The 27,213-nt window shown below is 42.0% G+C and overlaps 1 protein-coding gene across 47 annotated transcripts in view; it reads right to left on the bottom strand.

Annotated features, from left to right (window-relative positions):
• The window catches only part of LOC117434990 (MAP kinase-activating death domain protein-like), a 52,677-nt gene extending 25,723 nt beyond the window's left edge, over positions 1–26,954 (bottom strand). For 3 of the 47 annotated variants that reach the window (XM_059002828.1, XM_059002836.1, XM_059002855.1), the window contains exons 1-16: positions 26,511–26,946; positions 16,051–16,294; positions 15,214–15,822; positions 11,590–11,893; positions 10,803–10,934; positions 10,316–10,429; positions 9,612–9,692; positions 7,588–7,644; positions 6,232–6,410; positions 5,673–5,908; positions 5,013–5,175; positions 4,771–4,874; positions 4,096–4,298; positions 3,563–3,843; positions 2,939–3,078; positions 2,317–2,418 (exon numbers count right to left, since the gene is read on the bottom strand). In XM_059002828.1, coding sequence (XP_058858811.1) covers positions 2,317–2,418; positions 2,939–3,078; positions 3,563–3,843; positions 4,096–4,298; positions 4,771–4,874; positions 5,013–5,175; positions 5,673–5,908; positions 6,232–6,410; positions 7,588–7,644; positions 9,612–9,692; positions 10,316–10,429; positions 10,803–10,934; positions 11,590–11,893; positions 15,214–15,822; positions 16,051–16,109 — 2,764 coding nt within the window. In that variant the 5' untranslated portion in view covers positions 16,110–16,294; positions 26,511–26,946. Of the gene's footprint in view, positions 1–9; positions 70–1,274; positions 1,293–1,415; positions 1,455–2,316; positions 2,419–2,938; positions 3,079–3,562; positions 3,844–4,095; positions 4,299–4,770; positions 4,875–5,012; positions 5,176–5,672; positions 5,909–6,231; positions 6,411–7,587; positions 7,645–9,611; positions 9,693–10,315; positions 10,430–10,802; positions 10,935–11,589; positions 11,894–15,213; positions 15,823–16,050; positions 16,295–16,454; positions 16,583–26,510 lie in introns of those variants that run through there. The other 44 variants (XM_059002820.1, XM_059002816.1, XM_059002817.1 and 41 more) reach the window with 32 other exon arrangements.
• Between the last annotated feature and the right edge of the window lie 259 nt (positions 26,955–27,213).

Genomic DNA, 27,213 nt, shown 5'->3' with positions numbered 1-27,213 from the left:
AAGACCCACCTTCACTGCTCACTGTGCCAGCTTCAGTTATTATCTCCATTATAGTATTTAACCCAAATACTGGGACACAAAATCCACAATTAGTGCAGTAAAATCTCACTCAAGCCATCACAAAATTAAATATTGAAAAGCAAAATATTATAAAAACAGCAAGCCAGAAAGAAAAGCAAAAAAACACACAACAAGCGTACATTGAGCAAAACACATTTCCAGTCAGGTGGATTTGTTACGTATTTCAAATTTGGCAGAGATAAGAACCCAATTGCTGAATTGAATTTCATATACAGTACTGCAGCTTTTTTTTCTGAGGGTTTTACAAAGCTAATCCAGGCACCTGCTGCCCTCGGAATATCAATCTTTTCTATAATCTCTTCTATAAGGCTGTTTTTCTTCTAATTTTGTCAAACATAACCCTCATTCTAAGTTAATAGTTACAAAGAGTAGATACTGGATTTATGTAACCGTATACATCTTGTTCAAAGAATGTCATTCGATTAAATTAATTTTCTTATTACTGGCAAGGGCAATTCTCATTAGATGATTCGCTTTGCACACACTGAGATACACATTTAAAGAGGGAACATTATAGGCATGAAGAGGCTGATCAGAGCAGCCTGTGGCCTGCTGGATTTTAGGATTGCATCAAGCACTTGTTTTTAGAGGAAATCCTGGGATAACCACAAATGGAAGGTTGATGCAATCCAGTTTGAGTTGCCAGTGCGGTAAAATGCTCTAAAAAAAATATCAGTCTGGCAAGGCATAGGTCATTCAAATTATCACCTTAGCCCCCTTAAGTACTGCATAAAACCAAATCAAAAGGCAAATTATGTATGGCTGCTAACAACAAAAAACATGACGTGTTTATTTTTTTTATTTTTTTTGCAGCCATCTAAGTTTTTATGCCTTAAAATAAAAATAAATAGTGCCGGACTGGAAAACTGTTTACGTAATAAAAGTTAAGATACGGCAACAAACAAAACAATGAAACCCGGCTTAACGACAAAAAAAAAAAAGAAAGGCAAAATCAATCAAAGCATGATAAAAGCTGCACAAATTGAAAAAGGTTTTTTGAAGCGGTTTCTTCAAATGTGTGCATGTTAGTGATTGTGCTTTTGGCTGTTGATTAAAACCACTAGTCTAGAATACAGCACTATAAATCATGGGAGAATGTTAAGGTGCTCTATAGGGAGGAAGGGTAGGTAGTACATTCTAAGAGGCACAGCATACGAGCACACTAAGAACACTACTAAAAGCAGTGAACATACCAGTACTCTCCGCCTCAGCTGAACGATAAAGAAATGTCACGTCAAATCTGAATATCTCTAAAGCTGTTATTTAATTTGAACTTGACCTTTAAACAAGGTCGAAGCAGAGCAAATAAAAAATAAAAAGCCTTTAATACCAACCTTCATCCACATCCTTTTCTACTTCAACAGTAAAGTAATCTTTATTGGGGAAAATGTGTAGTGGAAAACAAGAAAAGAAAAAAGGAAAAGAAAACACAAAAATAAAATAAAATAACCATGTATTGAAATCAAAACAGAACGACAAACTTAAAAACGTGGTTTGTGTAGAAAGGCAGCATTTGCTGTGAGCCTAATAGAACGTGGCTTGTACACTGGGCTGCAACAAATCTCAAGACACACACATCAGGGTAAATCAATATTTTGCAATTGCAAGACGCCAGAAACAAGGCTAACTTATTATACAATATTATTCTATACAGCAAGGTGCAATATTATATGTATTTATCTGACAGGCAGTAAGTTGAAATGCAGTTGTCTCAGAGCCAGTATTAAAATAGTGTGCAATATCTGACATGAACTGGGCTGAATACACAGGACAATAAAACTCTTTGATAATATGAACCTTACTAGCCTCTGTACTATAACTCACTATAGAATTACTGAAAAGGTTGGACGTTGTGGGACCTTTAGGGACCTCTACCAATCTTAAGAAACACTAAAAGATATAAAAGGAAAATGGCAAATGTTTCGATTAGAAGCTTTTTTTTTTTTATATCTTCAAAAGATATTAAAGGAAAGGAGAAAGCACTACCTAACTTCAATCCAACCCATTTCTCACATGACAGTACATGAATACAGTTTACTCTGTTCAAACTACATCATACAAAGGCCTTGGATTGCTTTGAAAGCCACATGACGAAATGTAAAAAAAGATGTTACAGAATGTTTTTGGGGTGGGGCGTGGGGGAGTTGAGGAGATAGTGTATGCATCCCGGTGACAGGCAGGAACAGCAATGCGAAGAAGCAGTTGCAAATCAGGGGACCAGGGAGCGGACGGTACCTTTGAGGCTGGGGAAAGGGGTGGTTTTATCCCTCGCTGCCTTTGTGGGCAACGCCAAGTTGGAGAGGCTGAAGCTGGTACTGTGGTTCTTGTACAAGTTACCTTTGAAAGAAACAAAGACAGCACAGGAGGTTCGTTTAAGGAATGTACGTTTTCCAATTAAAAATGTAACTCTTTCATGCATTAAATATTAAAAACAGGTTTTGGACACACTTTTTTTTTTTATTGAAAAATGTTTTACATTTTTTCCCCCATTGGTTTATATGGGGAAAAAATGGCATCCTCATATTAGGTCACCATGCATGAAAGGGTTAACAGCCAAACGGATAATTGGCGTTAGCACTGTTTTAACACAGACACAACGGGCCATATTTTCAAAGCGTTTACTCCAGTCTTTCACTCCACTTTGTTGAATGGAGAAACATGCCTGTTAATACAACAGACCTAGAACCAAAGAGCATGGTAAATATAACTCAAGTTGTTTGCTTCTCATTTGGTAACATGCATATGAATGTTTCTCTGTTCAAACAAACAGGAGTTAATTAAAGAATTAAGCAATGGCTTTGTAAATAAGGCTCAGTGCCCTACAATGCGGTGTGGTGTGTGGGCTGTGTAGACTCACTGGCGAAGGACATGATTCCTCCGAAGCCCTCGTTGCTGGTGTTGGAGATGGTGGAGTTGGGAGAGCTGGCTCGGGAGTCGGACTCGGCGTCAGAGTCGTTCGGCAACTTCAGGCTGTTGGGACGCAGGGGCTTCTGGGATCTGGGGGGGGCGGGGATAATGGAGGAGAAAGTCAGAGCTGGATAAACTGTTCTGGGACTTGAAATACAGTTTTACTGTATGATCAACTTTCCAAAAAGAAAGCTATAAGAGTCAAGCAAATAATCAAACAATCATGGTAGCAACTTCCCCCACCATGGCTACAAATAACTAGATATGTGATCAAATGAATGTGTAAAATAAAAGCATATTTACGCACTGGTTGAATTCATTCACAGTTTGAAATCACGTATAAGAAATCAATTTCACAGTTACAAGGTTTAATAGCGGTTTCTGAGTATGAGCTTCGTTTTTGTATGTATGCGTGTCTGTTATGTCAATTTTCAGAAAGAGATGTGATTTTTGCTTTTGTCCGAATCACACAGCTTCTAGCCTAGCTGTCATCAATAACATCTTTTACACAGCAATACAAACCACATATTTACTTCCAGCCCTCTCAAAGGAAGTGCCCCCTGCCCCCACTCACTTGTTTCCGTTGATGTTCTGGTTGAACCTGGGTGTGTAGCTCTCCTCCTGCTCCCCGGCTGTGTCCTCATCCTCCTCCTCTGTGGGGAAGCCGTACTGCGGTTCGAAGTAGGGGTTGTCGTACTCGCGCTTCTTCAGCAGCCCGTCAGCAGGGGGCGCCCCCTCGCCCTCACGGCGCTCCAGGCTCAGCTTGGGGAACTGCTGCTGCATCCCCATGACTGGGAGGTGGTTCTGGAACCCGGGCCCGGACTTGTCCTCCACGTCTACAGAGTCGGAAGATTCCTAGCAGTCAGAAAGCAGCACAGATCAACAAAAATAAGTGCATCAATCAAAATGATTGCAATACAAGTTCAAGTAAAAGTTTGCAAAAAATCTGGAGTTTATTGATAAATGCCATATTGTTTTGATATCTATTCTATAGTATATTTTTTTACCAAGTATTTTTGCAGGTATTTGCTGTTAGCCTAGGATGTTCCTGTAGAAAAGGGATAATAGTGTACAGAAGAAGTTTCTTCTACTAGGTGAGGCACTCACGTGGTTGACCCCCTGGATGACTGTGCTTGTGCTGGGGCTGGAGCTGGCCGTGGTGCTGGAGCTGGAGCGGGGTTGGATGTTGTTCTCAGGGGAGTTCTCGCTGTCCGGAGCCTGCTCCTCAGGGTCACCCCGATACTCCTGGAAATCCTGAAACTCCACCTCGCTGGCGTCTCCCAGGGCGGCGTGGGTCAGGGAGTCCACATCTGCAACAAAGAGGACCCCCTTTCAAACACAGCTACCAAGAGCTGCAAGCCCTGAGCCCTGTCCCGTTTCAGAAAACATTTAAAAGTACAAACATACACCTGAATTATTGAAAAAATAATCATATGGGAGGCAATTAACCAAATAACACGGATGCGTTTATTTCCATTCTTTTCATTTCAATGGGGTTACTGCATTGCAAACAGTGCCACCAGTGTCGACATTTTGTAACTGACGTTTCTGCGAGTTTCATTTGGCATCAATTAAAAACACAATGCGGGTCACTTTTCTAAATATCATGGATTAATAGACAGCTGCTTAAAAGCAGTATTTCTGGCTTGAAAAATCGTTGTCATTTGCAACTGAATTTCACTAGTGGTTCAGAAAAACGAGGATCCTGCCTGGAGATAAAACTAAGCTGGCAGCTGTCCCCCCCTGTAAGCTTAAATGCTATGAAAAGCTGCCTGTACTTACTGGGGGTGTCCCCTTTGATGTCACACTTCATCAATTCACTGACAAAGTCCCCAAGCGAGGAGTAAGAAGAGCTTGAGTCATCATAGTCGACACTGTCACTCCCACTGAAAAGAAACCAAACAATACGAGTAAGAGTCAGTCTGCGGGAACTAAACACAGCTCTGCCTGTCCACTCTGAGAGGGTACAGATCTATTCACACACATCGCGAAGCCGCTGAGCTGCCTGTCCACTCCAAGCTCACCTGTCATCAGTGGGGTCCGAGTCGTTGTCAGCCTCCCTCTCCAGGGGTGTGTTCATGGCCTCTGCGAGCTGGGAGTTCCCATCGTACACACGGTAGTATATGGGATGGAGCTGGTGCGCGTACCATTTGGGCTTGTCCCCAATCAGGGATGGGTCGTACACATCTGCAACAGAACAGATGAACAGCCTGAACAACCACTGAGAATCAATACTATATCTTACTGTTTTTTGTTTTTTTTACACAAAGGTGATCTGTCATGTATAGATGAATATCCATTGATACTTGTAGGAACAAAATTGTCAGTTAGTCATCGTGCATGCTAGCCTGCCCTGCTTGCCTAATACTCTGTGGCTGTTATATGCATGGCTAACATCATGTAATGTTTGTAGCAACTTATGTATTATGTTCTCAACAGCATAATACTGTAATTACTAACCTTAAAAAAATGTTAGTTAGTTATATTGCTATCTGGTACTGGATTGCAATGTGAGTTGAAAATCCTGAACTGTCCCAACCTGTCCTAGTGTACACAGAGTCATACGGTAACACTAATTGCACAGTATATAGATAGAGCACTGGTTATGGATCCTATCGCTGGCACCGGGCTGGGCATATGCACTCGTCTAGCCAGACACAGGGTTGTGTTTAAGGGTGTCTTACTGTTATGGATCCTCTGGAATGCATAGTTGGTGGGGTTGAGGGACCACTCCCCGAAGTACTCCACTGCCTGGGTGTGGGACAGCTTCTCTGCGAAGGCTGACTGCTTGGGTCTGGAGGCCAGGAAGGAGTTGGCCTGGAAAGCCACGACTGGCCGGGGGAAGAGGCGGAGGGTGCGAGTGTGCATCTGGAACCCATGGAGCACGTTGGGGGAGTTGAAGAACCTCACCATGGCAACCCTGACAACACAGAGAGAGAGAGAGAGAGAGAGAGAGAGAGAGAGAGAGAGAGAGGCTATCAGACTTGGGATTTTCACACCAAGTAAAACAAATATTGACACTATTTATGGCTTTAAAATATGTTACAGTAATGTAACCGAGTGTGAAGTTTAATGGTTTAGCTATACTAATGCTTACAATTCCAAGCGTAAGGGGTGCGGTTTGCTATTTAGGAGCACTAGTTAGAAGACTTGTTTACAGAATTAGGATCTTCTCCCAAATCAGTGATCCAGCATCAAAATAAATACAGAAATAAATAAGCAAACATGAGGTTATGTCCTTACCTCGTGGCCACGTCGACGGAGTCCACGTCATTGCCGTAGATCAGGGGGTTGAAGTCGTTGGAGGGGGTGGAGGCCCCATCGTCTCGGGCTCGGGCGGTGAGAAGTGGCAGGTCCTGCCCCTCGTGGAACTTCTCCAGGTTCAGGATGGGCTGGGTGTTGAGACTCATGCTGGCCAAAGCCTTGGAGAACAGAAGGGATTGGGGGGGGGGGGGGGGGGGGCGGGGGTGTGACATTACAGCATTAGGACATTGCCGCTGGGATACTGCACAGCTAATGTTCATTTTACATACATGAAGGCTGGATCACGCTTCAAATCTCTAGTAATGCGACGGACGGTCTGCCTGATGAATTATTCTCAACTCTAGCTGGTCACAGGAATGAAGTATGAACTAGCCTTTAAACTGTGTCATCAACGCACTGTTCCTGTTCCACGAATATTCCACAGCATTGTTTCAACCAGGGCCAATAAGGAATTTCTGTCAGTGTCAAGAAATGGAAACTCAATCCTGCGATCCCTACACATAGTTTTTATACTGGATACTATACACCACCTTTCAGGAGGTCCATAGAAGGTTACCACTGAATAAACACTGAGGTTTTAAAAACAGATCCTGGTTGAAACAAAGAATAGGTCAGTTGATGTTCCCTCAGTACAGCTGGGAGCCACTGCTTTAGCTTTATAACAGAATATCTTCCATTCAGTGCATTTAATTCGGACAGCCCCACCTCCCTAAGTACTAAGGCGAAGTACTGCAGAATGATTTAGTGATACTATTACTGATTGATAAGAAAAGAGGTGTGACACACGAGGGAGCTAGTTAAAAAGGGAGGGGAGACGCGGTGTAAAAATGAAAAGCACAGTGTACACACTTGCATGTGAATGTATAGGCAAGCAATACCCCGCCAACGACAAACAAGATGTCACATTGATTTCTATTCCTTTCTAATATTGTAACTCCCTGTAAGAATGCAACTGAAGTTGTCTTCAATATTTACTCTCTGTCTTCCACCACCCTCCCAAGACAGGTATTTAAAACATTTTCACCAATCTGGCCCATTATACCTTTATTCTCTCCAAGGTTGTACCTCTTGGATAATGACTGCTCTACGTGGAAACCCAACTGGCCGAGACCATCGCCTAGGTTTATAACCTACAATAAAGATCTGATGGCTTTCAAAGAGCTTAGTGCCCTGGCTAAATCCTAAAACAGGTGTATGCAATTCAAGTCTGGAGAAACCCCCCTGTACCCTGGCTAATGCTCACTGAATTAAAAAGACACACAAGAAACAGACAGATAGCTTACTGCTAAAGGTACAACAAAGCAAGCAATCGAGATTTCAATAAGAAATAAGAACCTTGTTCTCGGAAGCGAAGAGCTGCCTTTGCATGAGAGCGGTCATGCTAACCAGACACTGAAGGAGAGAGAGAGATGGAAGATCGCATGACAGCGCCAGCAGCGGGTCAACCACAGAGCAGACAGGACGGACACATGATCACAGACACAGATGGTGGGGAGGGGGAGAGGTCTCTGACTGACAGACAAGGCGAGAGAAACACAAAACAACACAGAACACACAGGAGACACAGCTGCACAGACACAAGTCGATTGCATAAAAAGTAAAAGACAATTCACCAGCTTCTTAAAGATCCTAAACTGTTATGCACTGAATGTCCAGCAGGTGGCGATGGTGTATATACACTTATGGTTTAGTCAAGTGTTGAGGGTGCAGGATTAGGAAGAACCCTGGGTTTCAATCCAAGCTCGACAACTGGTCTTTATTAAGACAAGCAAAACAGCACTTGTAGGGGAAGAGACATCTGCACTCTCTATCACACTGGACCTCTATATAAAACACACATAGTTCTGGAGACAGCAATTCTTCCACAGACCAAGTGAGAAATGGCTCGACCGAAGGAACAATTGCTGCTTTCTTACATCTAAACTGCAGCAGTACCCAATCCTTCTTTCTTTGCAATGCAATCAGTCCTAGCTAGTGCTGCTTCTCCAAAACGCATCAATTTGAACAATTCTGTTTGGAGCAGCTGGATAGGAGCCACCAGCCAATTAGGTCACCCCCAGATACTCCAGGTTAAATGGACCACGAGCACTGCTGGAGTTTACAGTATCGAAACCAAGATAAAGAACTAGGAGGGGTTGAGCATCTGAGATGCTGCTTCACAGGGGGATGTTTACATAGAAAACTAGGTGAAGCACAGGGAGAATCCTGAATACTACTGTGTGTGAGAGGTACATCACATGTCTGTCTAGTTAGGGGAGAAGTGCATGGGGCTATAGTGGAGAAGTTACTGAATACAGCGAAAGGAAGAGCCCAAATCACTGTCAGTAACAGAGTTACCTTTTGAATCTAGGAAAAGCGAAGAGGGAAAAAAAAGAACAAAAGAAAAAAGCAGAAGACTTGGAAGTCCGAGAAGCATGTTAATCAAAGCTCTGATAAACAGTAATCAAGGACATGCTGCACAGGGCTCGATTCACAGAGCCTGCTTAGCACCAAGGGTAGGAGACACTTCTTTACACAGAGGTTATGAAATCGGTTACCAAGTCATGTTTCTGATGCAGAATCAGCGAGATACTTTAAGACCAGACCTGAGAATTGGAACCGGAAACACTGATTGGCTGAATGGCCTCTTTGTTCTTATCCGTGCTAATTAGGGTCTGTGAAACCAGTCAACAGTAGGAAACTGTGCTTTACCTGAATTATTACGGATGCACAGAAACCAAGAAATTGTGTATTTTTTTTTGCAGCAGTGTTTTAATAAAGACAATAACTTTTTATTCAAAATGAAATATGGAGTGGATCACTTAAGAAGTTTCTGACAAGTGAGACACCTGACACTAATTATATATATATATATATATATATATATATATATATATATATATATATATATATATATATATATATAAAATTATGTTTATTAAGAACACTTAAGGGTGTGCCTGATTGTTAAAACAGTGATTAAACACAGGGAATGGATATACATGGAAGAGCTAATAAAAACAAGAGAATGCATGTTAAATAATATAACCTCTACTATGGATGTGATCACAAGACAGGTCGTCATGTGACCCACTTGAGCAAAGTACTGTAAGTGTGAGCATTGTCTCAGCGACTTCACAAGGGTAGTTGCATTGACTGACGTGTCAATTAAGACCAGTAGTAAGTGGGTCATGGTACTGCACTACACACACCTACAGCCACTTGAACAATGCTCCAGGAGCTATGCATTGCAGGCTTTGGCAGCAGGTCACTAAGTTTCTAGTGGTCACTATAGACACATGGCCCTTCAACACAGGTTCTGTGTGTGTAGGTCTGACTGTTCTTCGGTTGTTATTATTGTATTTAATTTCTCTTTGTACCTGTTTCAAGTGTTTCTTCAGTTCGGAGGCTTCTGGCTCAGGGAACACTGGCAGGAATTCTGCGTTATTGGGAACGGTCACCTGGAGACATGGAATAAACACGACCCTTTAAACAAATGTCTCGGCATATATACCCTGCTTGCATATTCACTTCTTACTGCCTGAATTTCATTTAACATTCTATCAACTCCCGTGCAGTCTCCCAACAAGGACCAGCTTGCATCACACATGGTTACATTTAAAAACAAACTATCGATTTGTGCCATAATCACCAAAAGTTGTATACCAATGTCTCTATATGGTCAGCTAACCACACTTCGTACTGTATAGACTGCTGAATTAGTGTCATATGACATCATTTTCTGATGTAACCCTTTCAGTCCTGCCTTACCTTAGCGACATATGCTGCTCTTAAAGTACTGACAGGACTTAAGTCCTATTGACCAAAATATATGTAACAAAAAAAATGTTTTTCTCCTGTTCTCATGTATACTCAATAAAGGAGCTCCTGTTTGAATTATATAACTTACTTTCGCCTTCTTCAGCTCAACAGAAAGGGTTAAAACAACATTGTTCTATTGTGTTTTCTTAAACTGATTAAACTGCTGAGCAAACTACTTCCTCGTGCACGGATCTGCCGGCCAAGCAGTCTGTCCCTGGAGCGCAGTCTGACCAGCAGCGCAGTAATTATCAGCAGGACTAACCTTATTAGTGTCAAGGTCCACCAGCCACACATCATCTGGCATCCTGAAATCGGATTTGTACAGGAAGAAACTGGATGGGACTCCGATGATATAGGGAGTGGGAGCTAAGAGAAGCTGGAAGTAAAGAAAGTGGGCTGCTCAGGGAAAGAGAGAAACACCTGGAGAGAGGTTCTTTTCAATTGCTTTAACCCTCATATTTAGTTTCAGGACCCCAATTAGCAGAAATGTTACAATTACTGGTACATTCTTCCCGACACCCTGTTCGGCATTTCCTTGGACTGATTATGTACACATGCTTTATGATTCTGGTCAATACGATAGAGGTAGAGCCAGATTCTCAACTTAGTGTACATAAAAACAACACAAAGTAGAGCAGGTCTAAGACACTGTGCACCCACTGTGTTTAAATGAACCGTGTGTTAACAGTAAATAAATTAATACTGTAGCTAATTCTAGCCTTATTTGTAATCATTCCTGCGCACGGCACCTGTTCTGCAGAGGCCATGCAGGTGGGAAGCAGAGGGATCACAGGGAACATGTACTCCAGTGGGTAGATCATTGTGACGAAGGCCATGACGCTCATAGACAGGGCGTTGTAGTCTCGAGACTGAAGCACCACCTGTGTGAAAAGTAATAAACCGAAAAGGGAAAAAAGGTGCACAAATTCAAAACGTCAACGGCTTTCTACTTTAAAGAATCCAGTTAAACCAAGTTGAAATCTGCTCCCTGCTACATAATAAAAAATAACTTAATTTTAGAACAAGCAACGTATAATTGTTTGTGCATGACATTAATTAGCTGTTTGGTTTACTTGTCTTTTATATGCCTATTGTATGACTCCGGATGCTGGTTACTGCCAAAAAGGAATGCCTGAAGGAATACATTACATATGCACTATGTGCTGTAAGCGTTTTCGCACAGAACAACCCACTCAAAAGGGCAGACTGCCAAGGTATAGGTATAGTAGAATTCTTTCTGCAAAGTGACTTTGTGCCATCCAGAAAACCTTGTGACAGCCGCCATAAAGGAGAATTTCTCAAATCAAATGAATATTTCTGAATACTGCTGTGAAACACATTTATTATGCCGGCTCTCAACACAGTAGATTCAAGGGATTATTTACGGAGTTACTGTATTTAGAAATGGTATCGGTGTATTACATTTACTAAAGTGCTGACAGAGTTAAGAGGACTGCAATCACAGGAGTACTCTTACAGTATCTGGCCACAGGGAGGCGCTGTGTGTACAGCAGTAAATAGGATGCTCTCTCTGACCTTGTGCTCCAGGAGGATGCAGCACAGGACCTGCAGGCAGGCGTCGACGCCGAGCAACTCGAGGGGCAGGTGCAGGGGGAAGTCGACCAGTGAGAAGCGGGAGGGATCAGGGAGGGCAAAGGTCAGGGCTGGCTGCAGCTCGGGGGGCAGCACCTCCACGTCGACACGCTTCTGCCCGGAGAGGGGCACCGGCGAGCGCAGCAGCCGATACACCCAGGACTCGATCTCCCGCAGGTCCTGCAGCAGCACGCTGCTCTTCTCCTCCACAGACAGCGCGCCCGTGAACACGCGCCACATCGTGTCCCTGCAACAGCGTGGAGAGGGGGAGCGAAATCTCAGCTTCAGGGAAACACTGCACAGAACACAGCACCTTCCGTAATGACTTGATACTCAATAGTACCCAAATACAACATCAATGTCAAAGACATTGATAAAAGACTTTTAGTCGAAACACTTGTCATTGAATTTTAGTTTCTTATTATTTCTTCATTTAGAACACAGTGGCTGCTAATGTTTTTTAATTCCTATCAGATTTCTAGTATATTATTTTGAATGCCAACAGACTTGGGGTTCACAGTGGATAATTACAGTATTATTATAATTATCATTTAATAGTACCTTTCCTTTACCTGTCCATCAATCAATACTACACATATGTACACATGAAAAATAAGTACCTATGTAAAAATATATTGCTTGGTTGTTCTAAAAACACAAACCACATGTGTATGCACACTTTAGTGCCCTGGATTAGCAGAGGTTACAGCTTTAATAAATACAGGCCTGCCTTCCAGCCTACTGATCCCAGAACCTTGGTAGCAGCTGTGAGGGGGAGGAAGAGGAGGAGGAGGAGGAGGAGGAGGAGGAGGAGGAGGAGGAGGAGGAGGAGGAGGGAGGATGACTGCACAAAGCACATGCTGGGCCATTCTCCCTGTCAATGGAAATGCTTATGTGGAGAATCTTCGTGATGCATGTTCATCACAACACTCCAAGCTGAGCATTTTACAGCAATCCTTTCATCACCAGTTATCCACATGTCCCTTTTATCCAAACGTCACGGTCTTCAAAACATGTTTTTTTTTTTTTTCTTTAAACTTTACGCGAGGCTGACATTACATTATCGCTTGCTGAGATCATTTGTCGTACAGTGGTTTTCTGAAAGCTTTCTGATAGATTCTGCATAGAGAAAGCTTATAAGCATATTGTATTTAACACCTTCACCCCTTTGTAGCAGCAGGAATAGGCTGCTTCTCGTGCGCCAGACACGTCACTTTAAACCAGTGCAGATAATTCACATTGTCAATGTCAGCTTCTACTAGATGGGGTGTATTATTTATTTTATTATTATTTATTTCTTAGCCGACGCCCTTATCCAGGGCGACTTACAATTGTTACAAGATATCACATTATTTTTTACATACAATTACCCATTTATACAGTTGGGTTTTTTACTGGAGCAATCTAAGTAAAGTACCTTGCACAAGGGTACAGCAGCAGTGTCCCCACCGGGGGTTGAACCCACGACCCTCCGGTCAAGAGTCCAAAGCCCTAACCACTGCTGCCCTGCACAAAACGGTCTGCAGTAGAGCACAATCAACATTCCACAAACGGCACTGGATTTGAAAATACCAATAATCTTAATTGGCTCCCTCGAAACCCAATTACTATCACAGTGCTGCATGACTTATACGATACAATGAAAATGATGCACCCCACTAGGCGCCCTCCCAAGCTCCCACTAACATATTGATCTAGTAACTCCACTTATTGATCGATTTATAGATTTAATTTTTTTAAACCTGCTACTATAATAAACTGAACAGACTGAAATATATAAAGCTGTGCTTATACAGGCTAGGAATCCATGGTAACTGTATGGGGACAGATTCCCATGTTTAATGTCTGTGCCCAGATGGCTCTGAAGGAGGCAATTCAAGGTCCAATATTAATTTCCCAAATTGAGCTGTCATCTGAAATTACATTTGGGATGAATGTGCAGCCTCCGACTCGCTGAAAAAACTGGAACAATTTGATTAGCACTGAGTCTGCAGGAAATTATATAACTGTCATTGGGAATAAAAAATACTGAATACCAGAGTGCCGTCTACATTATACAGAGCACATGAAGGTATATTACACACTGGGGGGATGGATGGATTTAATCACTCCCACAAACTCAGCAAAAGTGTCAAAAAGCAATATACAATAGCAGTCGTTCTGAGAACTTCAGAGCCGTTCTAGTTGGGAGGAGAGTTTTATGTCTTTTCTTTTCTTGATATTCCTCATGCTTGCAGACCTGTGCTTTTTTGGTCTGTGAAACCAGCCATTCAACTTCTAGACCTTACTATACCTTTCTCTGCCCGTGTCACAGGTAACACACAAATGAATGAGAGAGTAACCTTGTTATTCTCTCCTAGACTAGGTACGGGGGCAGCAGCAGCTCCTGTTAAGAAACCTAGATATGACAACATTTGAATAAGTTTTCAGCCTTCTCAAGCCGACTAAACATTCTCTACTTTTGACATCGTATTGTACCTACCAACAGGTATGATCTACAACAATTAGTTTTGCTCATCCAGTACTGTGTGTTTGAATATCACCTGTCTTTCTCCACCTTTGCAAAATTCAAGGATTTATTCATAATATGATCCCTCCGATTGATCTACTGCAATTAGCAATCGCACTGATAAGTGGTTCAAAAGCATCGCAGCTCTAATTACAGCAGCACAGAACAAAAAAAAGACCTTTACCCCAAGAGCATATCAACTGTGCAGTAGATATACAAAGCTCACCCACCCCTCCAAGGTTTCTATTGTCCATTCTACAGTAGCACATGGAGCCTCTTTATAAACTAACATATGTGACTTTTCAAGTAATGAACAGACAGACGCACTCACTTATTTCATTAAACCTAAGAATCTGTTTTTAAATAACCACAGCACGTCATACCAATTTCAAAGCATTCTCTCAGCCCGTTGTACTGCAGATGCACTAGACGCTATGAGGTACATTCGAAAAGTTTTTTGGTAGAGCTAGATGTGCTGTTTTAGCTGCACCATGACTGGCGCTGTAGTCTTGAGGGTTCAGTAAGTCCCTGGGCCAAATGTTTTAACTGTACTTTCTCAGTCTCCGAGTCTATATATTGTGACTTATGGAACTTCAGAAGAAAAGCTTGACTAGCATTAGCACACTATTCAAAACCACAAAAAAAAAAAGTTACTGATGCTGGGGCATGCTGGTTTTTAATGACTCTGTAGTGTTCGTTTACACACTGTACAGATCGATGTACCATTGTATGATCATTTCAATTAAAGTTTAGGATTAGGTCACAAAAATGCCATCTCATAAATAACAAGCAGTTACTTTCAGGACTTTAAAACAAGCACAGGTGACATCAAACAAAGATATTACATATCCTCAGATACACACCGCCCTCGATGCAATTCAGCTATATTTCAGCGTTCATTTGTTTTGTTTGTGTGTTCTAGTACCAGGTTCGCCACAAGCTGTGCATTCCCCCAAGCAGTCTAACCTGAGATCTCTCTTAACCTGGTCCTTAGCTTGGTTTACAGTGGGAGTGCAATATTGCACAAGGAATGCCCAAGCTCTCCAGGGGCCTCTTACCTTTGTACTCCTTTCGGGATGCCCGCTTTCTTGGTCAGTCTCTCGCTGCAGGAGTCGACCATCCTCTTCAGGATGTTGAGACATTCCCGGAAGGTTGAGAAGAAGGGGTACTGGCTCAGAATGCACAGGGAGGTCAGGGTGCTGTTCCGGTTCCTCTGGGCGAGTTTGGCACAGCGTTTGCCCCGCGGTGACTTGTTAACGTCCGGGGTGGAGTCTGCGCTGGCTGGATGGAGCGAGGAGCCACTCTCTGAGCTCTCGTTGCCGGTCTCCTCGCTGGAGGCAGCAGGAGCGACGACGCCGGCGGTGGCTTTGGCCTTCTCCCGGCTCCGGTGGCCTTCCGGCTTCTCAGACTTGCCGAGGCGCTTCTGGAAGGAGCGGTAGAAGTTGACACAGATGCCGTAGCGCACCACGCCCGAGTCCTTATCGGTGAGGGTGAAGACGAAGGAGGTGTCGTCCCGCAGGCTCATGCGTTTCTGCCGCACGCTCAGGCATCCCTCCGGCTGGCAGAAAAAGACCACGTCAGGGGGCAGCGGGAATTCATGGTGGTCCTCAAGGGGGTAGCGGCGCAGAAGCTCCGGGGTCTGGACAACGCTGTCGCTGCTTGGCTGCCTGTAGCCCCCCGCGGGAGACAGAGAACAACAGAGGAAGAACAATAAAGAGGTGGCATCAGTACCTGATTCAACACTGCATGATTCGTACAAGACTATAGTAGCTGTGAATTTGTAATTTACAGATTGGGTTTTGGGAATATTCACCCCTCTTATTTCATACACGCTGCCATCGTGGCTGCCTGACCGAAAAGGCTCAGGCTGGAACACACTGCAAGCTTGCACTCACCTGGCTCCAACTACGATCAGGTAGTCCAATAATCGAGGGCACTCTTTCCTTTTCAGCATTTTCAGACAGCATCCACTAGGTCATCACAGTTTCGGCAAAACCACAGCTCATTGGCCAGCAGTCGTCCAATCCCTGAAGTGCAGTCTTAACTATGCGGCGTGGCTCGAAAGAGGATTGTGCAGTGCATTCTGGGTTCCCGATGAAAGTGCGAGGGTGGGGTGTTGGGCTGTCAAATTGTAAACATCTGAAAGAGTCAAAAATATATGCTATGTAATCAGTTCTTAACATTATTAACAATCTTTAAAAAAAAGACAACACAAAATTAAAATACCATAGTATGCACTAATATTTAGGCATGCACAGTTTTAAATGACAACTGCTGTAACAAAACTATGCAAACCCACACATCAAGATCTGAACACTTTATTTCCATGGCTCTCTCTGCGTCGGTGTGGGCAAATACTGTAGCATGGACTCGGAGGGGGGACAAAAAGAAACGCAACAGGCACGCTTCAAAGGGCGATCATTCATCACTGAATAGCAACAGGACAAAAAAAAAAGGCATCACAAACACGACATGACACTTCAATAACTGCCTTTGCTGTACCGACAATAATACACTAGCACGATTCATTCATAAAGAATGCATCATTCATTACAATAAGCAGACACTCAAGATCAGACAGCAAGCGACCATGAAATCAGACACAAGTCGCCGAGCAATTTGGTGTTTCCCATTCTGTTAAATAATGTGCATGTCTTATATATTGCTGCTGCATTTTGTAAAGTGTGTAGGGGTGCTGTGTTAATTTAGTTTGACAGTTAGTTTATTAACATTAAGTTAACCCTAAGTAACAGCCATAGGAGGCTGTGTGGTCTGGTGGTTAAAGAAAAGGGCTTGCAACCAGGAGGTCCCCGGCTCAGCCACTGGCTTACTGTGTGATCCTGAGCAAGTCACTTAACCTCCTTGTGATCTGTCTTTTAGTGAGACATTGTTGTAAGTGACTCTGCAGCTGATGCATAGTTCACACACCCTAGTCTCTGTAAGTCGTCTTGGATAAAGGCGTCTGCTAAATAAACAAATAATAATAATTATTTTTGCCTTTGTCATTGTGATAGCCTGAAACACACCCATTTTACTTTTACTTATTCAGTTAATTTCATATGTTGATGCACGTGCATCATGACCAGTTACACATATGTATTTATTTATTTATTTATTGACTCATATTGTGTCTGGTGGCTAACTCTGTCTTAGAGAACACATCGGCTATAAGAACACTTCACCCCTTGGAAAGCAAGCGTTCTCTTTGCCGGAGACTACTATAATATATAAAAGCAGCATCTTTTATAGGCAGTTTCAGTTACTATGGGCGATAACGGAGATCTTTCAGAACATTATAGAGGGCTGTGTTCGGATGGCAGGTGCCTCCTTATTTCAAGAATGTCCAGCTTACTGAGGTTCCAAACTATGGGCCACTCTAGAGAACAGACTTCATTGCACATTTCCACCCACCAAATTTTCTTGTATTACTGTGATCCTCCTCTCCCTCTCGTAATCTTATTCAGCAGTGTCTCCATAGCAACCCAATCTCTTTTCTTCAGATACTAGGCAGTGACAGCTATTTACATTGCCATGCCAATCCCCCGACCCAAACAAAATAAAACCGAGAGAACCTCTACTGCTGTCATGGACCTGAAAGGCCAGCTTACATAAACGTCTGTTTGTCAGCCTATTCATATTGTAGTCAAGCGGCCTGCAGTCCAAGCACGTGTTGTGCAACCTCAAAGTGGCCAAAGAAAACTTAAATGAAACGTTTTGGCACAATATTTCCAGTTACTAGAATCTGGAAGCAATTGCTGCTGTATTTATTTTTTTCAGCTCAGCTTGGTTAACTGGCCTTGTATAAACAATAAGCCATTTATCATACAAATCCATTTCATTGTTCTTTGTTTTGGTTTGTTTTTGTTGACTCTAAAACTAAGAACTCTGGCATTATTATTTTCAGTGTGGCCGCAAACGAATCCACCTGTTTAAAACCCACTCAGGAAGGCAGGAACTCCCACAGAGAAACAGCATGCATAGTCTACAGTCACTTCTTAATACCAACAGTTTCTACATGTAAACTCACTCTATGCTGTACTGTTCATGAGCACTCAACAGCAAACAAGTGAATTGAAGGTCAATGCATATGCGCTAAAAGCACATTATTCTAGATTTGTTCCTATTTGACATTTACTGCAATGGTATGTTATACAGTACAGCCTGTGACTGAAGAGCTTCTCGTCTTCACAATAAAATTGTATTTATGTTTTAGTGTATATGTACAGTACGTTTTATCACCAAAAAAATTACTTACAGAAGGGACATAAAACTATTCAAGAGGGTCAGGCTTGAAGCAAAGGCTCACAACCAAAATAGCACTTTGCTGCTATTTGTTCTTCATCAGTGACTCAAGCTAGCAAGGCGGTATGGCTTAGAAGAGCATTTTACAGTGCTAGCGAATCACAGTGCATTACATCAAGCACTTATCTGTGGTTCCTCCTAAAAATAAGTGGTTCATGCAATCCAAGTGTACAGGTATTTCCCTGGTGCAGTAACATGCTCAAAGGAAATCCAGAAAAGGTTTCTCATCCCAGATGGGTATACTGCAGAGCAGTGGTTCCCAACCTGAGGTCCGTGAGTAAACTCCAGCAAACAACTCCCAAATTTTGGTTACGTAGTTCTTGCAAAAACCCATTTCTACACAATTACAAACGGTAATACAGATTATATATATATTATATATAGATAGATATATATATAGCAGCTCTGGGAGATTATTGTGGAAAGCAGAAGAAGCAGCAGCAGCTCCTAGCTCCTAGGATTTGGTTGCTATAGCAGCCCTGTCAAGATCTGCATAGTGTAAATCAATTCTTCAGAACGACAGGACAAATTGCCCAGTAGTCTCAAAATGACTTGGATTTCATGGAGTGATGAGCGAGTTGCCATATAATGGTACGGCCTGTATCACAAGCACTGGGGGGATATTACCATTTCATCTGAACACCGCTCTGCTGTTGAATTCTAATATACAGCTTATCAGAAGTGTGAACAGCAGTCATAACAGCCACCAAACACTACACTGAAGAAGCAGATGTTAATGACATCTATTACACCGACTGGCTGAGTTTCACAAACTGGTGATCGTCAGGGCTGTGACAAGTCCAGACAAGAACACTACAGGATGTTGTGCGCGTTCCAGGTCAAAGGCAGGGACAGCTGCTCTTAAAAGCTTCAAAATGGTTTAAAAAAAAAAACAAAAACTGTATAGCGTTTTACGGGCTCTCGCATCAACCTCTTACCAGAATCTCCATGCAAAAAAAGAATAATAATTCTTCTTGTAAACACGTATTTATGTACTTACTTATTAACTTTAAATACAATGAAATGAGTATGTTGCTATAAACTGGAATTCTACAGTTATGTTCTAAATGGGTAATTGGACTGCATGCTGTCCTTCCACGGACTGCAGAGCAATCATACCTGTGTCAGCTGTAGCGGAACACAGAGCCAGCTGGTAGAGCCCTGCGGTTTTGAAAACAGTTCCCAGAACTGTCCTTCTTAACTCACCTTCTCGTACTGCTGTCAGCCCTCGCGCCAGAGGGAGGTCAAACAAAGCAAACCTGGGGAAAGCAGCACTGCTGCTGCTTTACAACTGCAACCTCTGCTTTCTCTGCGACCCTGCTGGGAGTGGAATTAGTTTTTAACTACAGAACAATCCATTCCTCCCCCGGCAGCCCTCTGAACGAGCTCAACTGCAATCGGATTTCCTCACAATGTTTGTCAAGATTTTTAAATCAGCTGTTTTACTCAAGGAGGATAAAACCTGGGGCGATCCGAACCCCAGCCCACAAGTCCCTGCTGCCATGGAGAGAAGCTCTCTGCTTTCTTACTCTGTTTGATGCAGAGGTGCAGGACCTATTCCAAATAGTGGTGTGCTGATACTTGTACTCGGAATTACCTTTAAGAAGTTTAATAGGCAAGTATTAAATAAATCAATTTATTAATGTGTTGATTTCTAAAGACGAAAAGCAGTCCTTCCGCCTGCCTCCATGTGGCAGTTAGCGACCAACATGAGAACATTTGTTCTCTTTTAAAACCCCTGATGCGGAAGTTAATTGCCATCGATTGGAACTCAATTGTAAAGGTGAGAGAAATCAAGGCATTAATGGCTGGATTTATTGAATACCTGCTGATAAATACTTTTTAAAAAGGCAACTCCGAGTACAAGTACAGATTATCTGCACACGCCTGCTTGCTAACTTTGCTAATGATACTGTGGTGTGGTACCGCCCTTCTCTTAAGGAGCTTCAGTTAGTCACTGCTCCTCTCCATCAGTCTAAACAGACCTGTAAATAGTTAATGATCTGAATACGACTGAACAAACTTGCACTGTGCCGAGACAAAAATATAGTGTTTTGCACATCATCTTGCTTTGTAAGGCTATAACAGAATCACTTTAAAGTAGATGCATTCCTAGCACACTGTACTGACCGACCCAAAACACAATATCATCACAGTAACCCATTAAATCAACCCACCAGATAATAACGCGTGAGCGATCAAGGCTTGACTGAGAAACTGGACTATTTATAGAGCTTAAAAAAAAAAGTTTGTGTGAGGAGGGGGATCCATCGGGATGTCAACTCAACCCCAGTTACAGTACAGTACTGCAATTCACATCCATAAGCCAAGCTGCAAGTTACCCAACATATCAGTTATAACTAAAGTTATATAAAATAACGAATTATGTAACCCTGTGTGCATGTGTGAGAGAGAGAGAGAGAGAGAGAGAAAACCACAGCTTTTACTTCTCATACTGTATATCACTACAACCATCACAAAAAGCAATTACTTCTTAGCACCTAATATCGGAGAGCTCCAAGGTCTAATTCCACCGACTAAGGCAACACTCTTGACATGAAAGTTAAGTCAGCACCAAATATCTCAGACACGACTATAATTACCAGATTAGAGGGACAAAAGAAAAGGTCATCTTGACCTACAGCATGTATATAACAGCTTATCAAAACAAATGAAAAATAAACAAGCCTTCAACAGCTTCAGTAGTGCAAAAATTTAGCTGAGGACCTCTGATGTTACCGGGAGCCAAAATCAATTTCAGTAACTGTCAACCAACTAATCTAAGAGAAACCAAACGCTGCAGATAAGCAGTTTCTAAATTTAGTTTGAGCAGATTGCGAAATATTTTATGAACCAACCAACGGTTGCTCAGGCCCCAGGCCTTTTGTCTACTGCTCCCTCGGCCCGGTTCTATTAACTGTTCTCGTGGGACAGTATCATCCACGCCTGGGGTGGCAAGACAGATGCCTCGGACAAATAACAAGGTCTGTTTAAAATAGAAAGCTTCCTGGGAACAGCCACCGCTAACTAAAAAAACAAAGGTTTGTGAAGAGAAGTGTTTACAGTACATGGCTTGCAATGTCATGACTCATCTTGCAAATGGACATTCAGTTCAAGTGGACCAAGGCAGAGGGCGTTACTCCACTCCTTACATCAATGAATGTTTATTTTTCATTGAAAATCCCTTGAAAAAACCTTAAAAATGATACCACCATTACATCCCCCACATAGAGAAAAACGGAGGTCAAATCTCAATACAGTACGAGCATCCTTCTCATTCTCAACATATTGGACTGGCCACTTTATTGGGACCTGTCTACCCAACTGGATTTGGCAACGCCCCAGTGTGGGGCATATTCTCCTGGCATACCAGAACCATTGCATGACCGCCACAATCCCTGGCTCTCAGTCTGATTGAGCATGTTTGGGATGAACATGAACTGTGCAATCCCCAGAATTATTATTATTATTATTATTTATTTCTTAGCAGACGCCCTTATCCAGGGTGACTTACAATCGCAAGCAAATACATTTCAAGTGTTACAATACAGGTAATACAATAAGAGCAAAAAATACAATAATTTTTGTTCAAGCGTGACAAACCACAATTCAATAATACAGCAGATAAAAGTGATAGTTACATCAGGATATGATTAAATAGAACCATCCTCTGCCTACCACTCCTCAAATGAAATCAATATTAATGGATTTACATCCCTTCAGACACCTTCCAGCACCTTCTGGAGCCTGTGGGTCAAGGCTGTGATCAGTGCAAACAGTGCCCCAACTTGATATTTGGTACAGGTCTTTGTAAAGTAGCCAGGCACTGTACAGTAAGCGGAATAACACATATATTACTTATCGTGTTACTGTAAGGAAATGTATAATAATGGTACTGTATTTCTAGATGACAGATCTTTGACAAAGGCTAGGGCAGGGGAATTGCAAGAAAAGCCGTCCCTCTCCATTCAATTTATTAGAATTCGGAAGTGTTCATGCCGTTACCTCGTAAACTCTGGGAATACCTACAACAATTGTGACTATAATGGAAATTGCTGCTGGAGGGCTAGCATGTACGGTCATCTGCCAGCTGCCGAATGTAAACCTAAGAGATTTAGATGAGAGGTCACCACGCTGAAGGAATCAGAGTTAGTGGCTAATCTACAATCTACAACGAGTTCACCCTGGTTAACATCGGTCAGGCAAATAGGTATGCACCTGCAGCTACTTGCATCAGAGGGAGGTTATAAATAAATAAATGCATACATACATACATACATACATACATACATACATACATACATGAACAGTGTACAAGACACCGTTATACCGTATAACAACTTAAATCAGGATTATTATGCCCCATCTTTTCTTTCCCCTTTCATAAATCTCCTCCCTCAGGTTATTTCTGTACAGTACTCCTTAGCTGTGAGCACTAGAAGCCTGCCGTCCATCAACAGTGGATAAATGAGCAGCGAGCTCAGGCCTGAAGGACACCTTGAGCAGCCTGGGAGCTGCTGCTGCTGGAGTTATAGTCTTGTCCTCTAGACACACCAGCCAGCCCAGGCCCACAACTACAGCAAAACAGGCAACGACATGACAGGATTCTTAAACCGCCTACAGTCAGGGCTTGTCAGCAAATACCAACCTGGGAATATTATTAAGCAAACACAATGTGCACATTATTCTACCCCCCCAGTGTTTTGATTTGTTTTGTAAAATTAGAAATATTCTTTTTTTTTTTTGCTCCAATACAGTAACTGTTTATGAAACACACAGAACAAAATACAGTTCTCTGTCTCCTTTCATTGGCACTGTGGTTAAAATGACCACTTACTGTAAGGAAAGGTCTTTACAGGCAGGCTTGACCTTTTTAATCGGGTTTGTGCCGACCCTTATATTTTTAATACAGGTTTGATAGGTTAGGACCAACAATAGCCTACATAGTAACAGCACATGCCCCTGTAATTTAGCATGGATAAACAAAATGCATATTCCACTGGATATTAACAATGCTGGCTGATCTGATTACTTTAACAGTAGCTGTTATTAGCACATCCGACAAACACACAGGAGGCCCATGACGTCAATGCAGGACCCCTACATCCATAAAGACCCTCGCCATCAATACCTTCAATTACAACCTACTGTATTATCTGGAATCCCTGTCATGAAAGAAGCCTAAGCAAACAAGACAGAGTTCTGAATATCGCATTATAGTGTAGTGTAGAGCTAGTGTAGTGTATTTGTGTTCCCTCAGCTTTATGCTCCTCATCTCCCAGGTTCTTCAGTACGACACAGAACCTCATATTCAGATTTTCATGACTTGAAAAAATATATTCCTGAATGAATACCATTACAATACATTTCTAAATCTATTTTAATTTAGCCCAATTCATACATTTTTACAGTCATAACATTAAAAAAATACCAAGTATATATGACTGTGTGTTTAAGGATGAACATATTGAAGATAAAATATGTACCATGGTGAGAGCATATTGACAAATTGCATAATAACCTGAAATTGCATAACCTGAAATTCCAGTACAACATGCAAGTTTACTCAGTCGTAGAAACAAAAAAATAAAACGACGAAGAAACAGTCCTGACACGACTGCACTTCAAAACGATTGAAGTGTCCTGCTGAGCGTAGAAAGACTTCTGACCCCTCAAAACGAACCAGCAGACAAGCTCTTAAACAAGACACTGGATAAGCATGTAGCAGTGTAACACCTGATAAAGCAACGGCATGCCAAGCACAGTGCAGCAAGGCTGACCGAAACGCTGTCCCCACCCAGGTCTGTCTAATCTTTAGCAATAAAGTACATTATCTCTTGAGTGAAGTCTAAATGAAGCATCAAGCACACACTATCCACTGCTTGAGGAGGCTACTGCCTGAAAGACAAGCGGATAAAAGACACAGACAAAATGAAAACAGGACAGCAGACTTGCCAACAGGCAGTATCTAGTAAGACAGAATTAACAATGACAGACTGCAGAGGAATGCACACAAACTCACCCTTCACTGCAGTACAAGTTCTGTGAACCATGCACTGTGCTGTTCTTATGTGCCAGCAAAAATAAATAAAAATAATGGAGTTTTGAGACAGGCATTCATTTTAGATTGGCTTTTGTTAAAAGTGTCATTGGGTGTGCTGGATACACAGAGTGCAGTAAGTCACGTTGTGGTGTAATGTGCTTTCACATGACATGAAATAGAAAGCCCAAAGGAAGCATCCATTTAAACAGGGCTGTCACACTGCTCCCATGTGAAGAACCTCATTAGGCCAATTTAATTAAGAATAAAGCACAAAAAAACACCCTGGTCATTTTAGAATGTGTACATACTGTCAAGGGAAGATTAATCAGAAGGCAGCCTTGTATTTTATTAATTAACACTTCACTCAGATCTATCAGCTGTGATTATATTGTTTAAAGCCAACATCACCAATTTCAGAGAACTCTGGGGACCAGTGGACTGGTGCAGTTACTTCAGTTAATTAAACGTTGTCTACTTTAATACCCTGATTTATTCATTAAAGGATGTATACCAGGATATACCCACTGAAGCAAATCACAACCACCAGCATATCCTGATGGCTGGCTGCAGCACATCATCCAGCCCAGTCACGACACTCAAAAACTTCAACATTCGGTACATTAAATCAGGATATGTGTCTGTGAAAACAGCGTTTCCTTATGTTGTAGAACTCACAAAATTAGCATGTAACAATCTAACATAATTAAATTTCAAACACGTTGAACATAATAGCAACCAAATGCATGGCTTCCTTCATATACATGGGTTACAGTTTTGTTCAATGGCTTTCAGCACCCCCACTATAGAAATTGTTCTAGTGCCACTTACCTTGAGTGTAACAACACACACACACACAATGTGGACAGTACATGCTTTTTTTTTGGGGGGGGGGGGGGGGGGGATTTAAAATATTTAAAACTAGCAAAACAATGCAGTTCATTCAATCGTTAGTAAAAAAAAACATGTTTTTGTATCTACTGTCAACGATGCAAGCCGGAGATGCACACTGTAATCAATTAAAGACCACAGAATGACAATCGCTGAAAGCATGCCAGGAACAAAAGTCTATAAAGAGACAACGTTTAATTAAATAAGGTGCAATTTTGATGCAGCAGGCAGCGCGATGATACTAGATTATTCTGTATAACCTCGTTTGCATATGGTGAAAAGGAAGCTCCCATCCATCTGCCATCCCAGCTCAATGCAATCCCCCAGTGAACTGTGTCACTTAGTACACAGCAGATGAGTCGGACTATATGGAGTGTTTAATGTCCTATACTGTCTGCACCCTCCAAATTCTGCAGGTCATCGCTTTTTTTTTTTTTTTAATGTATTTCTGTTTCGCTGAATGATGTAACGTTGCAACACACAGAACACGTTTAATAGAATATATCGTACTGTGTAAAATAAAAGTACAAGACTGCTAGAAACAGAATGTCCTTGTTTAGTATGTGTTACAATGCCACACGCTTCTTTTAATCGACCCTAATACATATTCAACCGTCTCTTGTCATTTAAATTAAAGCAACATTTCTGATTACATGTATCACACACACACACACACACACACACACACACACACACACACACACTCTGTATGCTTGCCTTGGAGTACCCGTGCACTGCAATCAAGAAACTGGATCATGAAACGGGAAGAACGAACGAACACAAGAAGCCGGATGTTTTGGAAAACGTGACTGCATAGGAGAGACATCACCATGAAACTACTCGAACTGTACGGTTATATTTCGCTACCTGCTCTTGTTACGAGGATAAAACGGTGCACTTGTTTATAGAGTATACCGTAAGCGCACTGACATTTAATTGGTTTAACAAATAACTCTTTTAATGCCATTTTTAATAATGCTCCTGATCAATGTTTTGATTCCATTCCTGTATACGGCGAGCGAGCCTGTGTGACACTATCCACCAAATAATGTCTGAGTGGTCCTGCAGTAGTATTTATATACACCCCCTTATAGTACCCTAGACAAATCCATTAGGGCTTACCCATTGCTGCACAGAATGATCCCCTGTGGTAAAAACAAATAAACAAACAAACAAAAACATGCCTTTCAGAAATGAAGCAGTGTTGTTTTGATCATGGGTCTCTTAATATATTATTCCGGACTGATCACGGCCTTTCTCCCTGTCGATTGCACGTTCCACTTCAACCAAGCATCTGAGTTCCGCATTACTCGCGCAGGGGGGGTGGGGGAAGGTCTCTACCAAATCCATAAACGGGTGAATCCGTTAAAATAATGAATTGTGACTATGCTTCTTTATCATTAATCTGGACATCAACCCGCAACCCAAGTCGAATACAATGTAAAATTTAGAAGATTTATTAAATTGTGTGGATTTAATACAGACTTTGAAACAGTACAAAACTAAATATTTTACTTCACACCCCTAACAAACTTAATAATACCCGATTGCGTATATTAAATGCTAGAATGAACCTTTTTTTTTCCCCGTAAAAAAACATGACGCGGCGGAGGTGGCGTGGCTCCAAGGAATAGGCGAGATTGGATTCTAGGTTATGTCTGTTTTCAAATCTCTGTACACAGATTAAGAGTTTTCATAGGACAAAATGTTTCCGGTTTGAGAGAGACCGCCCCTGGTTATTTGCGAATAGTACTTTCTAGAAAGACATCTCGTTGAGTTTGCTATTCCATATACGATGACCTTTCGTGTTGTTGGGAATCTTGCT

This window comes from Acipenser ruthenus, chromosome 28 (assembly GCF_902713425.1).
Source record: "Acipenser ruthenus chromosome 28, fAciRut3.2 maternal haplotype, whole genome shotgun sequence".
NCBI lineage: Eukaryota > Metazoa > Chordata > Actinopteri > Acipenseriformes > Acipenseridae > Acipenser > Acipenser ruthenus.
The sequence above is the reverse complement of the archived record's forward strand: the minus strand, read 5'-3'. Positions and strand labels throughout refer to the sequence as shown.